The sequence below is a fragment of the Eulemur rufifrons genome, chromosome 7 (assembly GCF_041146395.1).
Source record: "Eulemur rufifrons isolate Redbay chromosome 7, OSU_ERuf_1, whole genome shotgun sequence".
Classification (NCBI taxonomy): domain Eukaryota; kingdom Metazoa; phylum Chordata; class Mammalia; order Primates; family Lemuridae; genus Eulemur; species Eulemur rufifrons.
This window is the reverse complement of record NC_090989.1, coordinates 279,961,051-279,977,105: the sequence shown is the minus strand read 5'-3', so window position 1 is coordinate 279,977,105 and position 16,055 is coordinate 279,961,051. Positions and strand designations below refer to the sequence as shown.

Genomic DNA, 16,055 nt, shown 5'->3' with positions numbered 1-16,055 from the left:
CCCAATAGGAGAAAAAAAAGAGCCAGTCACTGACATGCAATTTGCATCACAATTAAATTTACATGCCAGAAACAACTGTGCTTATTTATCAAGCACATTAACACAGCAGTAGGCACAATCTGAGCTTCCAAAATTAAAAGGAAACAGGTATATACAAACTTGGTGAGCTTAAGGACCACCACATGCATGCTGAAATAAACTTGATGATATGTAGTAAACGGGTCAGGCAACTTTGATTTGTGACTTTTAGGGAAAAGAGTTTCATTTGGGTATTTCTGAAACACAGCATGTTCAATTTAATCCCAATACTAAAATAAAGTGAATTTTCACCATCATTAACCATACAACCATGCACATCCACACTAGAAGTAATAAACTGAGTGAGTTCTAATTTTTACTCACCAAAAACTTGCTGATTCTTAAACCCAGTTCCTTCAGTGGAGACGCTACATCTTTATTAGCTTTCACTTTCTCAGCTGAACTTGGGCTATGAAAAGAACAGTGAATCATTTCCTCATTCTCAATAACCCTCTATGGGTATAAAATAAAACTATCCAAAGATATTTTTACTACAGACTTTTTTTTCTTACCCTTTAGGTGCCTACAAAATACATACACACACACACACACACACACACACACACATTCACCTCTACAGACTTTGTAACAAAGAACTGTTTATGCTGAGTAATAAAAAATAGTATATGCCCGTTATAAACCATAGTTATAACAATATTCTTTATAAATTCATTAGGTTACATTAATTATATTTGATCCTTACAACTACTCTGAAAGGCAAATATTACTATTATCATTTTACAAATGGAATTATCAACACTTAGAAAGAATAACTAACTTACCAAAAATCCCACATTTAATAAAGGTGAGGTAAAATTTAAAACCAGGTCTGTTAGTATACATACTAACTATATTATCTAGCTCTATCCACTGAGAAAGCCTAGAAGTCACAACACCCCAGTAGCAGCAACTACAGCCAGCACCCAGATCTTGGTTTCTAAGACCACTGTCTAATGAAAAGTACCAAGACTCCTTGGAGAACTGGCTGATTCTAGCGCCGGGGCAGAGAAAATACAAGATAAGCCTGAAGCATCTTGTAATGCTGGAAAGTAAGAAAGTGCTTAAAAAACAAGAGGATGGGGATATGTCAAAAGGACACAGAAGCCAACCTGAAAGAAATCCCAATGGCCAAAGCTGGAACATAGTATACACAAAGTATAAAATAAATATACACAAGTCCATACTGATATAAATGAATGAATGACTGAATAAATAAATGGGAGAGGAGGGGAAAAATCTTCCTTACAGAAGAATTCCAAATAATATACATAGATGTTACCCTGACCCCAGGAAGTGGAGTTTAACTCCACTACCACCCCACACTGACAGTGGGCTATACTCAGTACTCACTTCCACAGAATAGATTGAGGAAAAGGGAAAAAAAGAACTTTACAAAGGAGAAACTTGGCAAAAGCTACCTTAACAAGTGACCAAGGTTAATACTACCAGTGATTTCACATGGATAACATGTACCTTCATATGATGTGATAAGAATGATACCTCACCTCTGTGTATTCTTCCCTAAAACCCCACAAATCCAGTCTAATAATTAGAAAAACATCAGACAAATCCAAATTGAGGGCATTCTACAAAATACTTGATCAGTCCTCCTCAAAATGCTCATCATGAAAATCAAGGAAAGACTGAGACACTGTCATAGGTAAAGGAGACCACAGAGATATGACAACTAAATGCAATGTGGTACTATGGATTGGATCCTGGAATAGGAGGAAATTAAAGAAAAAACAGGTTAAATTTCAATCAAGTATGGAGTATAGTTTTTTTTTTTTTTTTTGAGACAGAGTCTCACTCTGTTGCCCAGGCTAGAGTGAGTGCCGTGGCGTCAGCCTAGCTCACAGCAACCTCAAACTCCTGAGCTCAAGCGATCCTCCTGTCTCAGCCTCCCGAGTAGCTGGGACTACAGGCATGCACCACCATGCCCGGCTAATTTTTTCTATATATATTTTTTAGCTGTCCATATAATTTCTTTCTATTTTTAGTAGAGATGGGGTCTCGCTCTTGCTCAGGCTGGTCTCGAACTCCTGAGCTCAAACGATCCGCCCACCTCGGCCTCCCAGAGTGCTAGGATTACAGGCATGAGCCACCGCGCCCGGCCGGAGTATAGTTTTATTTTTCAAAAAAGTATCTGTCAGATTTCAAATCCCACGCTACTAAAAAAGGAATTTTTCTCTTTAAATGCCACAAATGTACATTCTGCGACCTATAGCATGACGTTGTGGTTGGATTTTTTTTTAATAGAGACTCTAACATTTCACAGAAAATCCACAACATAAAGGCTACTTACAGGGGTGGGAAACCTGCAGCCTTAAGGCCACATGTGGCTTTTAGGTCCTTAAGTGTGGCCTTTTGACTAAATCAAAACTTTACAGACCATACAGCATGATGTTGTGGTTGGATTTTTTTTTAAATAGAGACTCTCACATTTCACAGAAAATCCACAACATAAAGGTTACTTCCAGGGGTGGGGAACCTGCAGCCCTAAGGTCACATATGGCCTTCCAGGTCCCAATAAAGCCTTAAGGCTGCAGGTTTCCCAACCCTGGAGGGGTAAACAGTAAGTTATGAAAGAGGCAACACAGAATGATGATTAAGAACACACACAGTGGAATAAGACTGCCAGGTTTGAATCCTGGTTCTACCACTTACTATCTGTGTGACCTTGGGCAAGTTACTTAACCTCTTTGTGTCTCAGTTTCCCCATCTGTAAAATGGAAACGATAATAAAAGTACCTAAACGTGATAATACAATGATTATCTTCTTTTTTAAAGTCCATATATTTTAGATACATAGTAAAGTATTTACAGATAAAATTAACGATGTCTGGGAGTTACTTCAAAATAATTATGGAGGGAGGGAGAACTATAACAAAAAGTTATTTAACAGATGTACTAAAGTAGGAGAAATGAGGGTGACTTGGCACTATAATATGTAACAGAATGAGATCTGGACTAGGAATTAAGATAAATAAGCCTAGCTCTACAAGCTGTATTCTCTTCCTTTTTAACTACTTTATATTTTATTATTGTTGTTTCTACTGCCCAGTAAGAAAACCTACATATTCACCCCAAAAAATAAAAGTAGTAGCTATCTCAAAGGGATGTTGTGAGGCATAAATAACTTCTGATAAGTCAAGTGCTCAAAATAATAATTGGTACAGAGAAAACGCTACACAACTGTCAGCTGTTATTATCACCATTCACTGCTATATCTCAGCATTTAATGATCACACAAACACAATGGACCCCAAACATTAGAAATATTCAATAAATCCTCATCCACACATAGCCTTATACAATCGTATTCTACAATACTGTATTTCTACAAAGAATTTCCCTTTCTTTTAAAAAATGGAAAAAAAGTACCCCACTCTTTTACACTGGTAACCAAATTGTATTCTCAAATCTACCCAACCCAGCAATATCATAAAGGCATACATGAGAATGGTTTCATCTACGCCAGCTTCCACAGGGGAATCACTCTAGACAGACACATGGAATAACCATACCTGGGAGGTTTGTAGTAAGAAAGCCCCTCTAACAATCGCTGCCAATGTTTACTCAGTTCTGCCTCAATCTGATTCTGAAAAAGAACAAGGGCAATTATACAAGTGTAATTTTAATCAGACTCCAAGATTACACTGAGGATCACATATTCCTTCGGGTATTTCTAATATGCACTTTTCCCCACAGTTGAAGTCATTTTGAATATAGAATCCTATAACCTCCTTTTCTTTGCTTAACCTTATTATGAAAAGCTTGATAAACATATAATACTTTCTAGTTGTTGCATAATATTTTATCAAGTGACTAGATCATAATTTATTTATCATTCCTTTAATGTTAGATACACTAAAGCTGAATTTAATCTTTTAATAATATAAATAATCCTGTGGTGAAGAGCTTTGTGCACAAAACTTTTTCAGAATTTCTCTTAAGATACATTCCTAGAAGCGGAATTATCAGATAAGGCATATCAAAAAATATTAAGGCTCTAAAAAGTGTAACATTCATTATGTTAATTACGATAACAAAATTAATAAGAATTGAATGTCATCTTAACACTTTATCCTCACAGGGTCAGAACACCCAAGGATCAACATGAAGAACTGTGCCTTATTGATTACACACTTGGAAGTAGACTGGAAACCACAGCCTCCATGACCTAAAGGAGGTACCTATTTCAGTTTCCTTTTTTATTTTGGTTGAGACAGTCTCGCTCTGTTACCCTCAATAGAGTGCAGTGGCATCATCATGGCTCACTGCAACCTCAAACTCCTGGGCTCAAGGGATCCTCCTGCCTCAGCCTCCCGAGTAGCTGGTACTACAGACGTACACCACAACAACCAGCTAATTTTTCTTTTTTAGTAGAGACAGGGTCTCACTCTTGCTTAGGTTGGTCTTGAACTCCTGAGCTCAAGCAATCCTCCTGGCTCGGCCTCCCAGAGTGCTAGGATTACAGGCATGAGCCACTGAGCCCAGCCTAAAGGAGGTAACTAAATGGAAAAGGAAGAAAAGGCAAGTAGGGTATGAGAGAAAAGGCCTGAGACTCTTCCTTAGGCTGAGGAAGCTAAATGGCATTTGTATTTCTATTCTTAGCACCCAATCAATCAGCACTGGTATCTTGCTATCTTTTCAGAAAAGGAATCAATGAGGTACAAAGAACGATAGATTTAGAAAATTTCAGCAGCTAGTCTATAACATACATTCTCATTTCAGCAGAGAGAAGTAGGGAATGTTTATAAAGTTTAGGAATTAAAAATGTATTTACTTCCTATGTCAAAGAGGAGGCAGGTTTTCTGCTAACAAAAGCTACACAAAGAACCCAGAGAACTCACTCAAGAGCACCAACACTTACCAGCTCTCTCAGAGCTGACCTTCCAAGAAGAATTGTCCACAGTTCTCTACTGCTCCTACAAAATGAGAGAACAGAGAAAATTTTGCTCTTTTAAATTGCATGAACTTGACAAAGCTGCCTCATAGCTATTTTATCTCCTCTCTAAAAGCAAAAAAACTCAACATATAAAAAAGCTCACTGTAAAACTCAAAATTTTAACGATTAATTAAAATTTGGGAAAGTAATCCTGTTACCGTGTTTTTAGAAGTTTGATGTTTAAAATAAAAATTAAGAAACTAAAATATGGCCAGGCGCAGTGGCTCACACCTATAATTCTGGCACTCTGGGAGGCCACGGTGGGAGAATCACTTGAGGTCAGGAGTTCGAGACCAACCTGAGCAACAGCAAGACTCCATCTCTACCAAAAATAGAAAAAATTATTTCTGGGAAAGAAACTCAAAAGGAAAAAAAAAAGAGAGAGAAAAAATTAGCCACTACAGGTGGTGCACACCTGTAGTCCCGGGTAATCGGGAGGCTGAGGCAGGAGGATCGCTTGAGCCCAGAAGTTTGAGGTTGCAGTGAGCTACGATGATGCCACTGCATTCTAGCCAGGGCAACAGAGTCAGATTCTGTCTCAAAAAAAAGAAACTAAAATATGAGATGTTAACCTAAACCAAACAGGTAGTGTGTTTAAAAAAAAAATGAAGACAGTCACCATATTTCAACACATTTAAGATGCCATTAATTGTAAGACATATTATGCCCTATCAAGAAAATAATGTTACCGGCCGGGCGCGGTGGCTCACGCCTGTAATCCTAGCACTCTGGGAGGCCGAGGCGGGTGGATCGCTCAAGGTCAGGAGTTCGAGACCAGCCTGAGTGAGACCCCGTCTCTACTAAAAATAGAAAGACATTATATGGACAACTAAAAATCTATATAGAAAAAATTAGCCGGGCATGGTGGCGCATGCCTGTAGTCCCAGCTACTCGGGAGGCTGAGGCAGTAGGATCGCTTGAGCCCAGGAGTTTGAGGTTGCTGTGAGCTAGGCTGACGCCACGACACTCACTCTAGCCTGGGCAACAGAGTGAGACTCTGTCTCAACAAAAAAAAAAAAAAAAAAAAAGAAAATAATGTTACCAATAAACTATAAGTCATCAATAATAAAACACATCCCAATTAAAGAGGTATAAAAGTATGACAAAATATATCTTAGAATTAATGAAATATAGTAATTAATGAACTATATCTTATATAATAAGAAGATGGCTCAATTTAAAATTTCTATCTCTTCCCTTCTCATTATAATATAGCGACCAAGAAGGAAAAAGAACCTACAAAAGGACCATATATACGTTTCACGGCCCCTGTCACCTCCAGAAAATTTTATGCATGGTATTCACTTTCTCATCAAAGTCTAACAGTCATTATGAATAGTACTATGTTCACTCCTTTATTAATGAATTCCTACTAGGTGCCACATACAGAACTAGATACAAGATGAAAAAAACACTTATTAGATACAGTCCCTGAACCCAGTGAGTCTTCACTATGAGCTTACCCCAGCTCTTTCCCCCACCCATGCCTTTGCAATTTCACAAAACATGTTGTTGGGTTTTTTAAAGTCTAGAATTAAATCTCAAAATGTAACCATTAAGAAATTCTCTCAAGAGGTATTAAAAAGATAGGGATTACATTTTGTGTGATCCTAAATCACCACCTGAAATAATTAACTGCTTAGAAGGTCTATATACAGAGAGAAGATGAAAAGGTCCTAACAAAATATACTATACTAAACATTTAACAAAGAGAATGTAAGCTGTGTTAACTACAAAGAAAAAGTGAAAAATGTTTTCTCCGTTAAGACTAACAGAAAGCACTAGCTTTATTTAAAAATTGTCTTTCAGGATTTTCCCATCAAAAGAGGTTTAAACACACTTAAAAATTATAAATCTCTTTCCAAAGGGTTAATGCTTTTAAGAATACAACTTCAATTCTGTTCAATCAATAGCTACCAACTCCCACAAAGCACATTGGAATCACTAATCATTTTTCTGATAATAAGATAGCATTCACTGTTCAAAAATAATTAGGAGATTACAGCCAGTTAATAAAGCAAATGTGTCCTTTTATACTAATAATGCATGAGTAAAAAGGTATGAGTAAACCAAGCTCTAAGTAATTAAAAACAGAGGCAAATTCACTATCTAAAGAAATTTACAGCAAAATTTTAAACTAAGCATGCCATTTATAAAGGTAGTAATCACCCTCTAAGATGTTTGATAAATCAGAATTAGCAAAAAATAAAAGAAAGACTTTATTTAAAATGGCATATATTTTTACTTTACTAAGTGTAGCTTCTAGTTTCCACAAAACTGATTAGATAACTATTATATAACACTTATAGCTAATAACAAGGCTAATGGTACATCAAAATCAATGGGAAGAAATTTATCTTTAATTGAAGACTTCAGTATGCCTAAGCTAAATAACTTTCTTGATCATTCATCTTCCAATTCCAAAAACCTTGACTATCAATGAGCTTTAATTTATCCACATTTGCTTTCTGAACTTAGATCCCCAGTTAGCTAGCAGGGATCCCCATAAGAAACTGAGAAAACCACTATCCACACTCAAGGACCAGCCAAGATCCAGAATTCCTTGTTTTCCAAAATTACAGTTGTAGGTATTTCTCACATCAATACTTGCACAATTAAAAAGAAACACAGCATGCTAGAAGAGTGTTTCTCAAAATGTAGTTGGTCCTCAGACTACCTACAGCAAAATCACCTGGAAAAATATCAACACTACAGAATCCTGATTACCACTCAGAGCTACTCTGAGGATGGGCCTGGCAAACCTACATTTTAAACGGAGCACCCCAAATAAATTCCTAAATTAGCACTGCTCTAGGATATCAACTTGTCTCAGAAGAGCATGTAAAAGATTTGGTCAGAGACCCTCTCTGCCTTTTATGTTTGATACATTAGCTTTTTGGGGTTTTTTTGAGAAAAAGATTCTGCTACTAAACAAGACTAAAGATCAGTGCCCCAGAGCAATGCAAAAACGTTTATACTTTTTTTTTTTTTTTTTTTTTGAGATGCCCAGGCCAGAGTGCCCTGGTGTCAGCCTAGTTCACAGCAACCTCGAACTCCTGGGCTCAAGCAATCCTTCTGCCTCAGCCTCCTGAGTATCTGGGACTACAGGCATGCACCACCATGCCCGGCTAATTTTTTCTATATATTTTTAGTTGTCCAGCTAATTTCTTTCTATTTTTAGTAGAGACAGGGTCTCACTCTTGCTCAGGCTGGTCTCGAACTCCTGACCTTGAGCAATCCTTCCGCCTCGGCCTCCCAGAGTGCTAGGATTACAGGAGTGAGCTACCCAGCCTTTATATTTACTATTTAAAAGAAAAAAATTTCTTTAGAAATTAAAATTCTCATTGACAGATAAGTTAATTAGCTTGATTTAATCATTTTACAATGTACACATATATCAAAGCATCATGTTGTACACACTAAGTACATGCAATTTTTATTTGTCCTTAATAAAGCTGGGAGGAAAATAAAAAGAAATAAATAAAAAAGGATCGCTCTGCATTAGAGGTAAAGAAAAGGAAAACAAAAAAAAATTCTCATTAACCAAACTATGTCATGTTATGGTCTTTTTGTTCTAAGCTGTCAAAAACAAAGTTTATTGAAAATAAGTTTTTGATAATAAAAATAGCCAATATTTATTGAGCAGTTATATGTCAGGCACTGTGCTCCGTTTAACAATCTGTCTTACTGAACATTAATAGCTTACTTGGGAGACAGGAACAGTTATTATCCTCTTTATCACATCAAGAATCTGAGGAGTCAGAGTAGTTAAGTAACTCCCCTAAGGTCACAAAGATAATATCTAACTGAGCCAGAGTTTGAACCCAGGTCTGCACTGACTCCAGAGCTTAACCATTACATTACACTGCCTCAAGTTACACACAAGAATTCATCCTGCAAGTAAGCAAAGGTGTCCACTGAGGTGAAGCTTTCTGTTCTACAATGGCAGGCCATAGCCTTAACACAGTGACTGGCACATAGGAGGGGCTCAAAAGATACATGTTGAATGTATAAATATCAAAGGAAAATGACATGAGTGCCATTTAGACCTGCAATCTAATTAGAACAAAAAAAAAAAAATCAGAAAAAACAAGTAATATATGCAGAAGTGTCAAGAGAAGGCAAAATAAAAGAGAAAATGCAGTTTATTGGGAAGAGAATCCTTATGGAAATGTGTTATTGGATCCTCAATTACCACACATTTACAGGTGTAGGAATAATGCGGATACAAATAAATCTAAGATCTTCATGATGCTCATAAGCTTAGTGTTGGGAACAACAAAGGACCTTAAAGACATACTACACAATCGTCAAAAAGGAAGAAAGCACTAAGGGGCAAGATTCTAACAATTACAGACTACAAAGGAACATAACCATTTAGAACAGAGAGAGTCTAGGAACAGAGAGAGATCACTGGGAACTAGCCAGGGATGGAAGAAAGACTTCACCTCAAATTGGGACCTGAAGGTATGACCAGGTGATTCTCAAAACATACACAGATATGGCTGGAACAATGATATGTCCAATCTAAATCCTCAGGGAAATATCTTCTATATAGATTTTCAAGAAACTAAATATATGCTATAGTGTCTCATTTATTTGCACAATGAATAAATTTGAGCTAAGTATTTGGGAGACAAACTAAGGCACATAAATTAAATAACTTGCCTCAAAGGTAAAGTTTTAAAAACGTATTGCCTTCCAGGCCAATGTTCTAGCAGACAACATGGAACACCATTTCTAAAAGCTGGAGTTAATGGACACTAGAAATTATCTTCCTCAGAGAGATGTATCTGTTAGGAATCTTGGGCCAAAAGCTACTAGAAGGTTAGGAATAACAGTTTCTACAATCAAGTCCTTTTGGTAGAAAGTTGAGACACATGGTTTGGCATAGTGGCTCACACATGCAATCCCAGCATTTTGGGAGGCCAAGATTGGGGGATTGCTTGAAGCCAGGAGTTCAAGACCTGCCTCGCAATACAAGACCCAATCTCTACAAAAAGTACAAAAATTAACAATGCGTGGTGGCCTGCATCTATAGTTCTAGCTACTTAGGAAGCTGAGGTGGGAGGATGGCTTGAGCCCAGGCATTTGAGATTTGAGATTGCAGTGAGCTATGATCACAGCACTGCACTCCAACCTGGGCGACAGTGAGAGAGAGAGACCCTGTCTCCTTAAAAAAAAAAAGAAAGAAAGAAAGAAGGAAAGAAAGAAAGCTGAGACACAGTCAAGCTACTCTGATAAGAGAGTTCTGAAAAACTGTTATATTCCACATAGAGATAATAAATAAAAGCAGCCACTGTCCATGGATTCTGACTCCACAGATGCGATACCTCTCTTGTGTAAATTGAGGTTTAAGCTTAGCAGCAAAAGCTTTTCAAACTGCAGACATATTTTTTTTTTTTTTGCATACCCACACCAGACAGCTACAAACACATTAACTGAAGAACACAAGAGATACTCAAAATGCCAATATTCAAACTGACATTCTATTAAATCCTGAGTGACCATCCAAAAATAAGTGATTTAAGAGTATTATTCCATTCTTGACTAGTGCCAACTGTTATTAACATACACAATGAACTTCCTACGAGAACACCACACATCACAGCCATCTCAATATCCCTCTGAAAAGGATTATGGTTTGGAGAAACAGAGGCTCAAAATGATAAGGCCACCTGTCTGAGGTCAACCAGAAACCAACAAGCACCAGGAATGGAATTTAAACTGTCTCTTAGTCCAGATCTCTAAGCATTTCAAACAGAAGGCTGCAGCTATTATGGAACATGCCTTCCAGCAATAAAATAACAGATCACTCTCCTAACACAGACCATGAGCAAAGCAGTACCTAGAAATCATAGTGTCAGTTAAATTCTATCTTCAGGGATGAGTCTGGCTGGTTCTCCATCACGATCAAACCACGCCAGAGAACCAATGCTTTTCTTCTCTTGCTCTCTTTCATTAAAGAATGGGCTCTTTATCCGCAGGAGCTGAACTTTACCCAAGCTCCACAATTACTATAAAATAGGCCTGAGAAAAAGAAGGCATAGTAATGACAACTCTGCCAGAAATAAGGGCTGGCACGAAATGGCAGCGCAGGAAAAAAGCAAACTGATTCTCAGAAGGTTCAAATCTTGTCCAGTGGAAACGTCAAAGAAGTCTCACTTCCAGCTGAGAGGCGAAGGAAATGGTAGCAGAGAGGACAGGCAATATGTGTAATAAATATTTACTGAGAACCTATCACATGCTCTTCTGGGTGTTGAGAATACAGCGGAGAACAACATGCAAAGAAAGTGGGGAAACCACTGCCGGCACAAGAAACAAGCGACGGGGATGTTTAATTTTAGGAGGGAGCATGGTGGCAAGAATGAAGAGCTTCGAGGTGCAGTGTGCAAGATGGAGGTGTGGCGGGATAGTTATAGCGTCAGAGTCGCCCAGACTTCAGTTTGAATCCTCACTTCATTGCGTGGCTAGCTCTGAGCTGACTTCTGAGTCATCCGTAAAATAGAAAGCACCTCGCGGAGTTGTGAGAATTGAATGAGACAGCGCATAGGAAGCACTTTGCCAGGGTCTGGCGCTAGTAAGCACTCTATGAGTGAAAACTGTGCCTTTCATTTTTAATAGTTCCATCTCACTGTCCCTGAAGCCTAGTATTCCCTAAAGCCTGGAATCTCTTGGAGAACTTGGGCATGTCGGCTGACTGATTTCGATGCATTAAAAAAAAAAATGAACAGAGGAGCGGAAACGGAGGGCAGAAACTGCAGGGTAGCTCGGAGCAACACGAAACAATTCCTAATGAAAGCAAATGGGGATAAGGAGGGAATCCCGCAAGACACACCCGACGCCAGGGCAGGACACCAGGAAGCTACAGTGGGGACGGAGGTGGAGGGTCCTCCCGGCGACCGCGAAGGGCCCCATCGCCGCCTCCAGGGCGCGTCACGGCTGGACGGGGAAGAGCGGGTGGGGCGCCAAAGAATGGGCCGGTGAGGAGGGGAGGAAGGAAAAGGGACTTGGGTGAGGAGATCGGAGGCCCAGCGCGGAGGGAGGGAGTGAGGAGTGAGGAGTGAGGCGCCGGCCCCCTCCTGGAGAAATCTCTTCAGATCCTGGCGCGCGGGGACCGTTTGGACGTAACCGCCTCCCTTTTCGGCGCCCATCCACCCAGCGGAGGTTCGCCTGGTCACTACCGCCACATCCCGCCTCCAATTCCCGCCCTGCTTCCGCTCGGCTTCGACCCCGCGCCTCACAACCACGCCGGTCCACTGGGCCCGCATCGCACCTCACACACGGCCCGCCGGCGGCCGCCGCCATCTTCGCGCGCGCGCGCGCCCCAGCCCCGCCCCCAGACGCGGCGCCCACGTGACCGCCCCCTTCAGATCGGCCGGGGCGGGGGGGGGTCTATCACGTGACGGTGGTGTGGGCGGTGTCAAGATGGCGACGCCCGAGGAAGGGAAGATCCGGCGGCACGGGTGGCTGGGACTGTGAGGACGGCGGCGGAGTGGCGACTTATACGCTGTAGGTTGCAGGCTGTGGAGGGTGGCTGAACGCCATCTCCCAGGCTAGCGAGTGACCTGCAGTGGAGTTCCCTCCTTGCAGCTGGAGAACGGAGGGAGAAGGTTGCTGTCTGGGTAAAGGTGCCGCCCTCAGCTTGGCGGTGCTGAGGGGCCCAAAGTCAAAGGCCTCCCTAGGCGCCCCGGCTTCCCCGGAGCCCCACATTTAGAGACATGACCCGAGAGTGCTCACCCCCGGACCCCACGCCGACCGGGACACCGCTGAGTGGGTCGGTGCTGGCAGAGGCGGCAGTGGTGTTCGCAGTGGTGCTGAGCATCCACGCAGCCGTGTGGGACCGATACTCGTGGTGCGCCGTGGCGCTCGCGGTGCAGGCCTTCTACGTCCAATACAAGTGGGACCGGCTGCTACAGCAGGGAAGCGCCGTCTTCCAGTTTCGAATGTCCGCGAACAGTGGTCTACTGCCCGCCTCCATGGTCATGCCTCTGCTTGGACTAGTCATGAAGGAGCGTTGCCAGGCTGCGGGGAATCCGTTCTTCGAGCGTTTTGGCATTGTGGTGGCAGCCACTGGCATGGCAGTGGCCCTCTTCTCATCAGTGTTGGCGCTGGGCATCACTCGCCCGGTGCCAACCAACACTTGTGTCATCTCGGGTTTGGCCGGAGGTGTTATCATTTATATCATGAAACACTCCTTGAGCGTGGGCGAAGTGATTGAGGTCTTGGAAGTCCTGCTAATCTTTGTTTATCTCAACATGATCCTGCTGTACCTGCTGCCCCGCTGCTTCACTCCTGGTGAGGCGCTGCTAGTATTGGGTGGCATTAGCTTTGTTCTCAACCAGCTCATCAAGCGCTCTCTGACCGTGGTGGAAAGCCAGGGGGACCCAGTGGACTTTTTCCTACTGGTGGTCGTGGTAGGGATGGTGCTCATGGGCATCTTCTTCAGCACCCTCTTTGTCTTCATGGACTCGGGCACCTGGGCCTCCTCCATCTTTTTCCACCTCATGACCTGTGTACTGGGCCTTGGTGTGGTCCTGCCCTGGCTGCACCGGCTCATCCGCAGGAACCCCCTGCTTTGGCTTCTTCAATTCCTTTTCCAGACAGACACCCGCATCTACCTCCTAGCCTATTGGTCTCTGCTGGCCACCTTGGCCTGCCTGGTGGTGCTCTACCAGAATGCCAAGCGGTCATCTTCCGAGTCCAAGAAGCACCAAGCCCCTACCATTGCCCGAAAGTATTTCCATTTCATTGTTGTAGCCACCTACGTCCCAGGTATCATCTTTGACCGGCCACTGCTCTATGTGGCTGCCACTGTATGTCTAGCAGTCTTCATCTTCCTGGAGTACGTACGCTACTTCCGCATCAAGCCCCTGGGTCACACTCTGCGGAGCCTCCTGTCCCTCTTCCTGGATGAACGAGATAGCGGACCACTCATTCTGACACACATCTACCTGCTCCTGGGCATGTCTCTTCCAATTTGGCTGGTCCCTAGACCCTGCACACAGAAGGGTAGCCTTGGGGGAGCCAGGGCCCTCGTCCCCTATGCTGGTGTCCTGGCTGTGGGTGTGGGTGATACTGTGGCCTCCATCTTTGGCAGCACCATGGGGGAGATCCACTGGCCTGGAACCAAAAAGACTTTTGAGGGGACCATGACGTCTATATTTGCACAGATCATTTCTGTAGCATTAATTTTAATCTTTGACAGTGGAGTGGACCTAAACTACAGTTACGCTTGGATTTTGGGGTCCATCAGCACTGTGTCCCTTCTAGAAGCGTACACTACACAGATAGACAATCTCCTTTTGCCTCTCTACCTCCTGATATTGCTGATGGCCTAGCTGTTGAACAGCAGCAGTGATGGAAGAAGCAGGGACGTGGGACATTGGGAGGATGAATGGTCCCCACAGCAGCTAGCCACTTGGGCATGAAGAGCCAAGCGGTGAAAAGCAAATTTGATTTTTCAGTTGATTCAGATTTAAAATAAAAAAACAAACCTCTCCTGGTTCTAGTTTTGCTATTTAAAGAGAGAAAAGGCTTAAAGGATAGTACAACTCAAGTTTGCTGTAGACCTCCTTTTTCTCACCTTGCAGTCTCAGAGGGGGCCGCAGTGGACACTGGAGGCACTAAAGCATAATGGTTAATGCTTTAGTTTCTAGTGTCAAACTAATCTGGTAAGAATCCTGGCTGCACAACTTCTTACCTGTGTGACCTTGGGTGAGTCACTTAACCAGTCTGAGCCTCAGTTTTCCTGTCTGCAAGATAGAAATAATGACAGCCTGTACCTCATGGGGTGTTGTGAGAGTCAGTGAGGTAAGGTGTGTGAAGTGTCCAGCCTAGGGCCTGCCCATGATGAGCAGTCAGTAAGAGAAAGTGTCATTGTTACCCAAGCCCAGTCCTCATCTTAACAAAAGTCCAGGTGAACCAAGGGGTTTTGTGGTTTATACTTGGAAACCAGAGTGACCTTTACTCTCCTGGCTTTACTTGGGGGTGGAGAACACAAGAGTGGAATGTGTGTGGTTTCTCATTTGGGCCAGGAAGAGCTGAAGGGAGAGGTGGGATCAGCTTTTTGCATGTGTGGAAGGGCTAGGGAAGAGGATCAGATACTGGGCTGACGTCCTGTTTCAGCCAACCCCACTCCTGCCTGTGCTACCTGGCAAGTGGTGCTGATAGAGAAGAGTGGACTGAACAGCACTGGGTCTTTCTCAAAGGGTCCCTCCTGACCCTTTCACATTCCAGTCCTAACCAAGCCGCTGTTTGTCTCTTCCTGTGGCCTAGGAAGGATCCACAGGGGTTGGAGGAGTTTCTTGAGAGTTCAGGATGGCTCTACTTGGGGGCCCATGCTCCAGCCTTACTCTCTAGGCTCTGGGTCTGCCTGGTTCCCCACCACATCCTTGAAGGCTAGCACCGAGCCTGGCATGGAGCAGGATCTCAGTAGACTGTTATTGAATGGACAAAGACGTCCCACACGAAGGCTTGCTGAGAACATAGCACAGCAGGATTCCTGGGGCTGGACAATGTTCTCCCATTTCTTCCCAGCCTGGTGGGGAGGGGCATAGCAGGAAGCGGTGAGAAATTTTTCTTTTTGAGACAGGGTCTTGCTCTGTCTCCTGGGCTAGAGTTCAGTGGCCTCATCATAACTCACTGTAACCTCAAACTCCTGGGTTCAAATGATCCTCCTACTTCAGCCTCCCAAGTAGCTGGGACTGCAGGCATGCACTACTAGGCCCAACTAACTTTTCTATTTTTTTATAGAGATATGGTCGGTCTCTTGCTCAGGCTGGTCTCAAACTCTTGGCCTCAAGCGATCCTCCCACCTCAGCCTCCCAAAGGGTTGGGATCACAGGTGTGAGCCACCGCTCCTGGACAGAGGGGAGAACTTTGGCTCACCAAGGCAGAAGCCAGGAGCAAAGCTCTAGAGAGCTGGAATCACTGCCAAGTCCTTTCTCTCAGAGAAGAGTATTGAGACATTCATTTGGGGCTCAGTAGAAACCTGTTCTCTCACAGTCCCTTGTGCTGCTTGCCA

The 16,055-nt window shown here is 42.7% G+C and overlaps 2 protein-coding genes across 2 annotated transcripts in view; one reads left to right on the top strand and one right to left on the bottom strand.

The window, feature by feature from the left end:
• The window catches only part of NUP188 (nucleoporin 188), a 46,703-nt gene extending 34,346 nt beyond the window's left edge, over positions 1-12,357 (bottom strand). The window contains exons 1-4 of the mRNA XM_069476917.1: positions 12,306-12,357; positions 4,955-5,009; positions 3,606-3,679; positions 403-487 (exon numbers count right to left, since the gene is read on the bottom strand). Coding sequence (XP_069333018.1) covers positions 403-487; positions 3,606-3,679; positions 4,955-5,009; positions 12,306-12,337 — 246 coding nt within the window. The 5' untranslated portion in view covers positions 12,338-12,357. The remainder of the gene's footprint in view (positions 1-402; positions 488-3,605; positions 3,680-4,954; positions 5,010-12,305) is intronic.
• Positions 12,358-12,453: 96 nt separating this feature from the next.
• DOLK (dolichol kinase) lies at positions 12,454-14,533 on the top strand. Its single transcript, XM_069474739.1, has one exon. It carries the CDS (start codon positions 12,751-12,753, stop codon positions 14,368-14,370), a length of 1,620 nt encoding a protein of 539 aa, XP_069330840.1. The 5' UTR covers positions 12,454-12,750; the 3' UTR covers positions 14,371-14,533.
• Positions 14,534-16,055: the final 1,522 nt, after the last annotated feature.

What these genes read in the sequence shown, in the direction of transcription:
- DOLK (XM_069474739.1), top strand. Translation starts at nt 12,751, where the DNA reads ATGACCCGAGAGTGCTCACCCCCGGACCCCACGCCGACCGGGACACCG.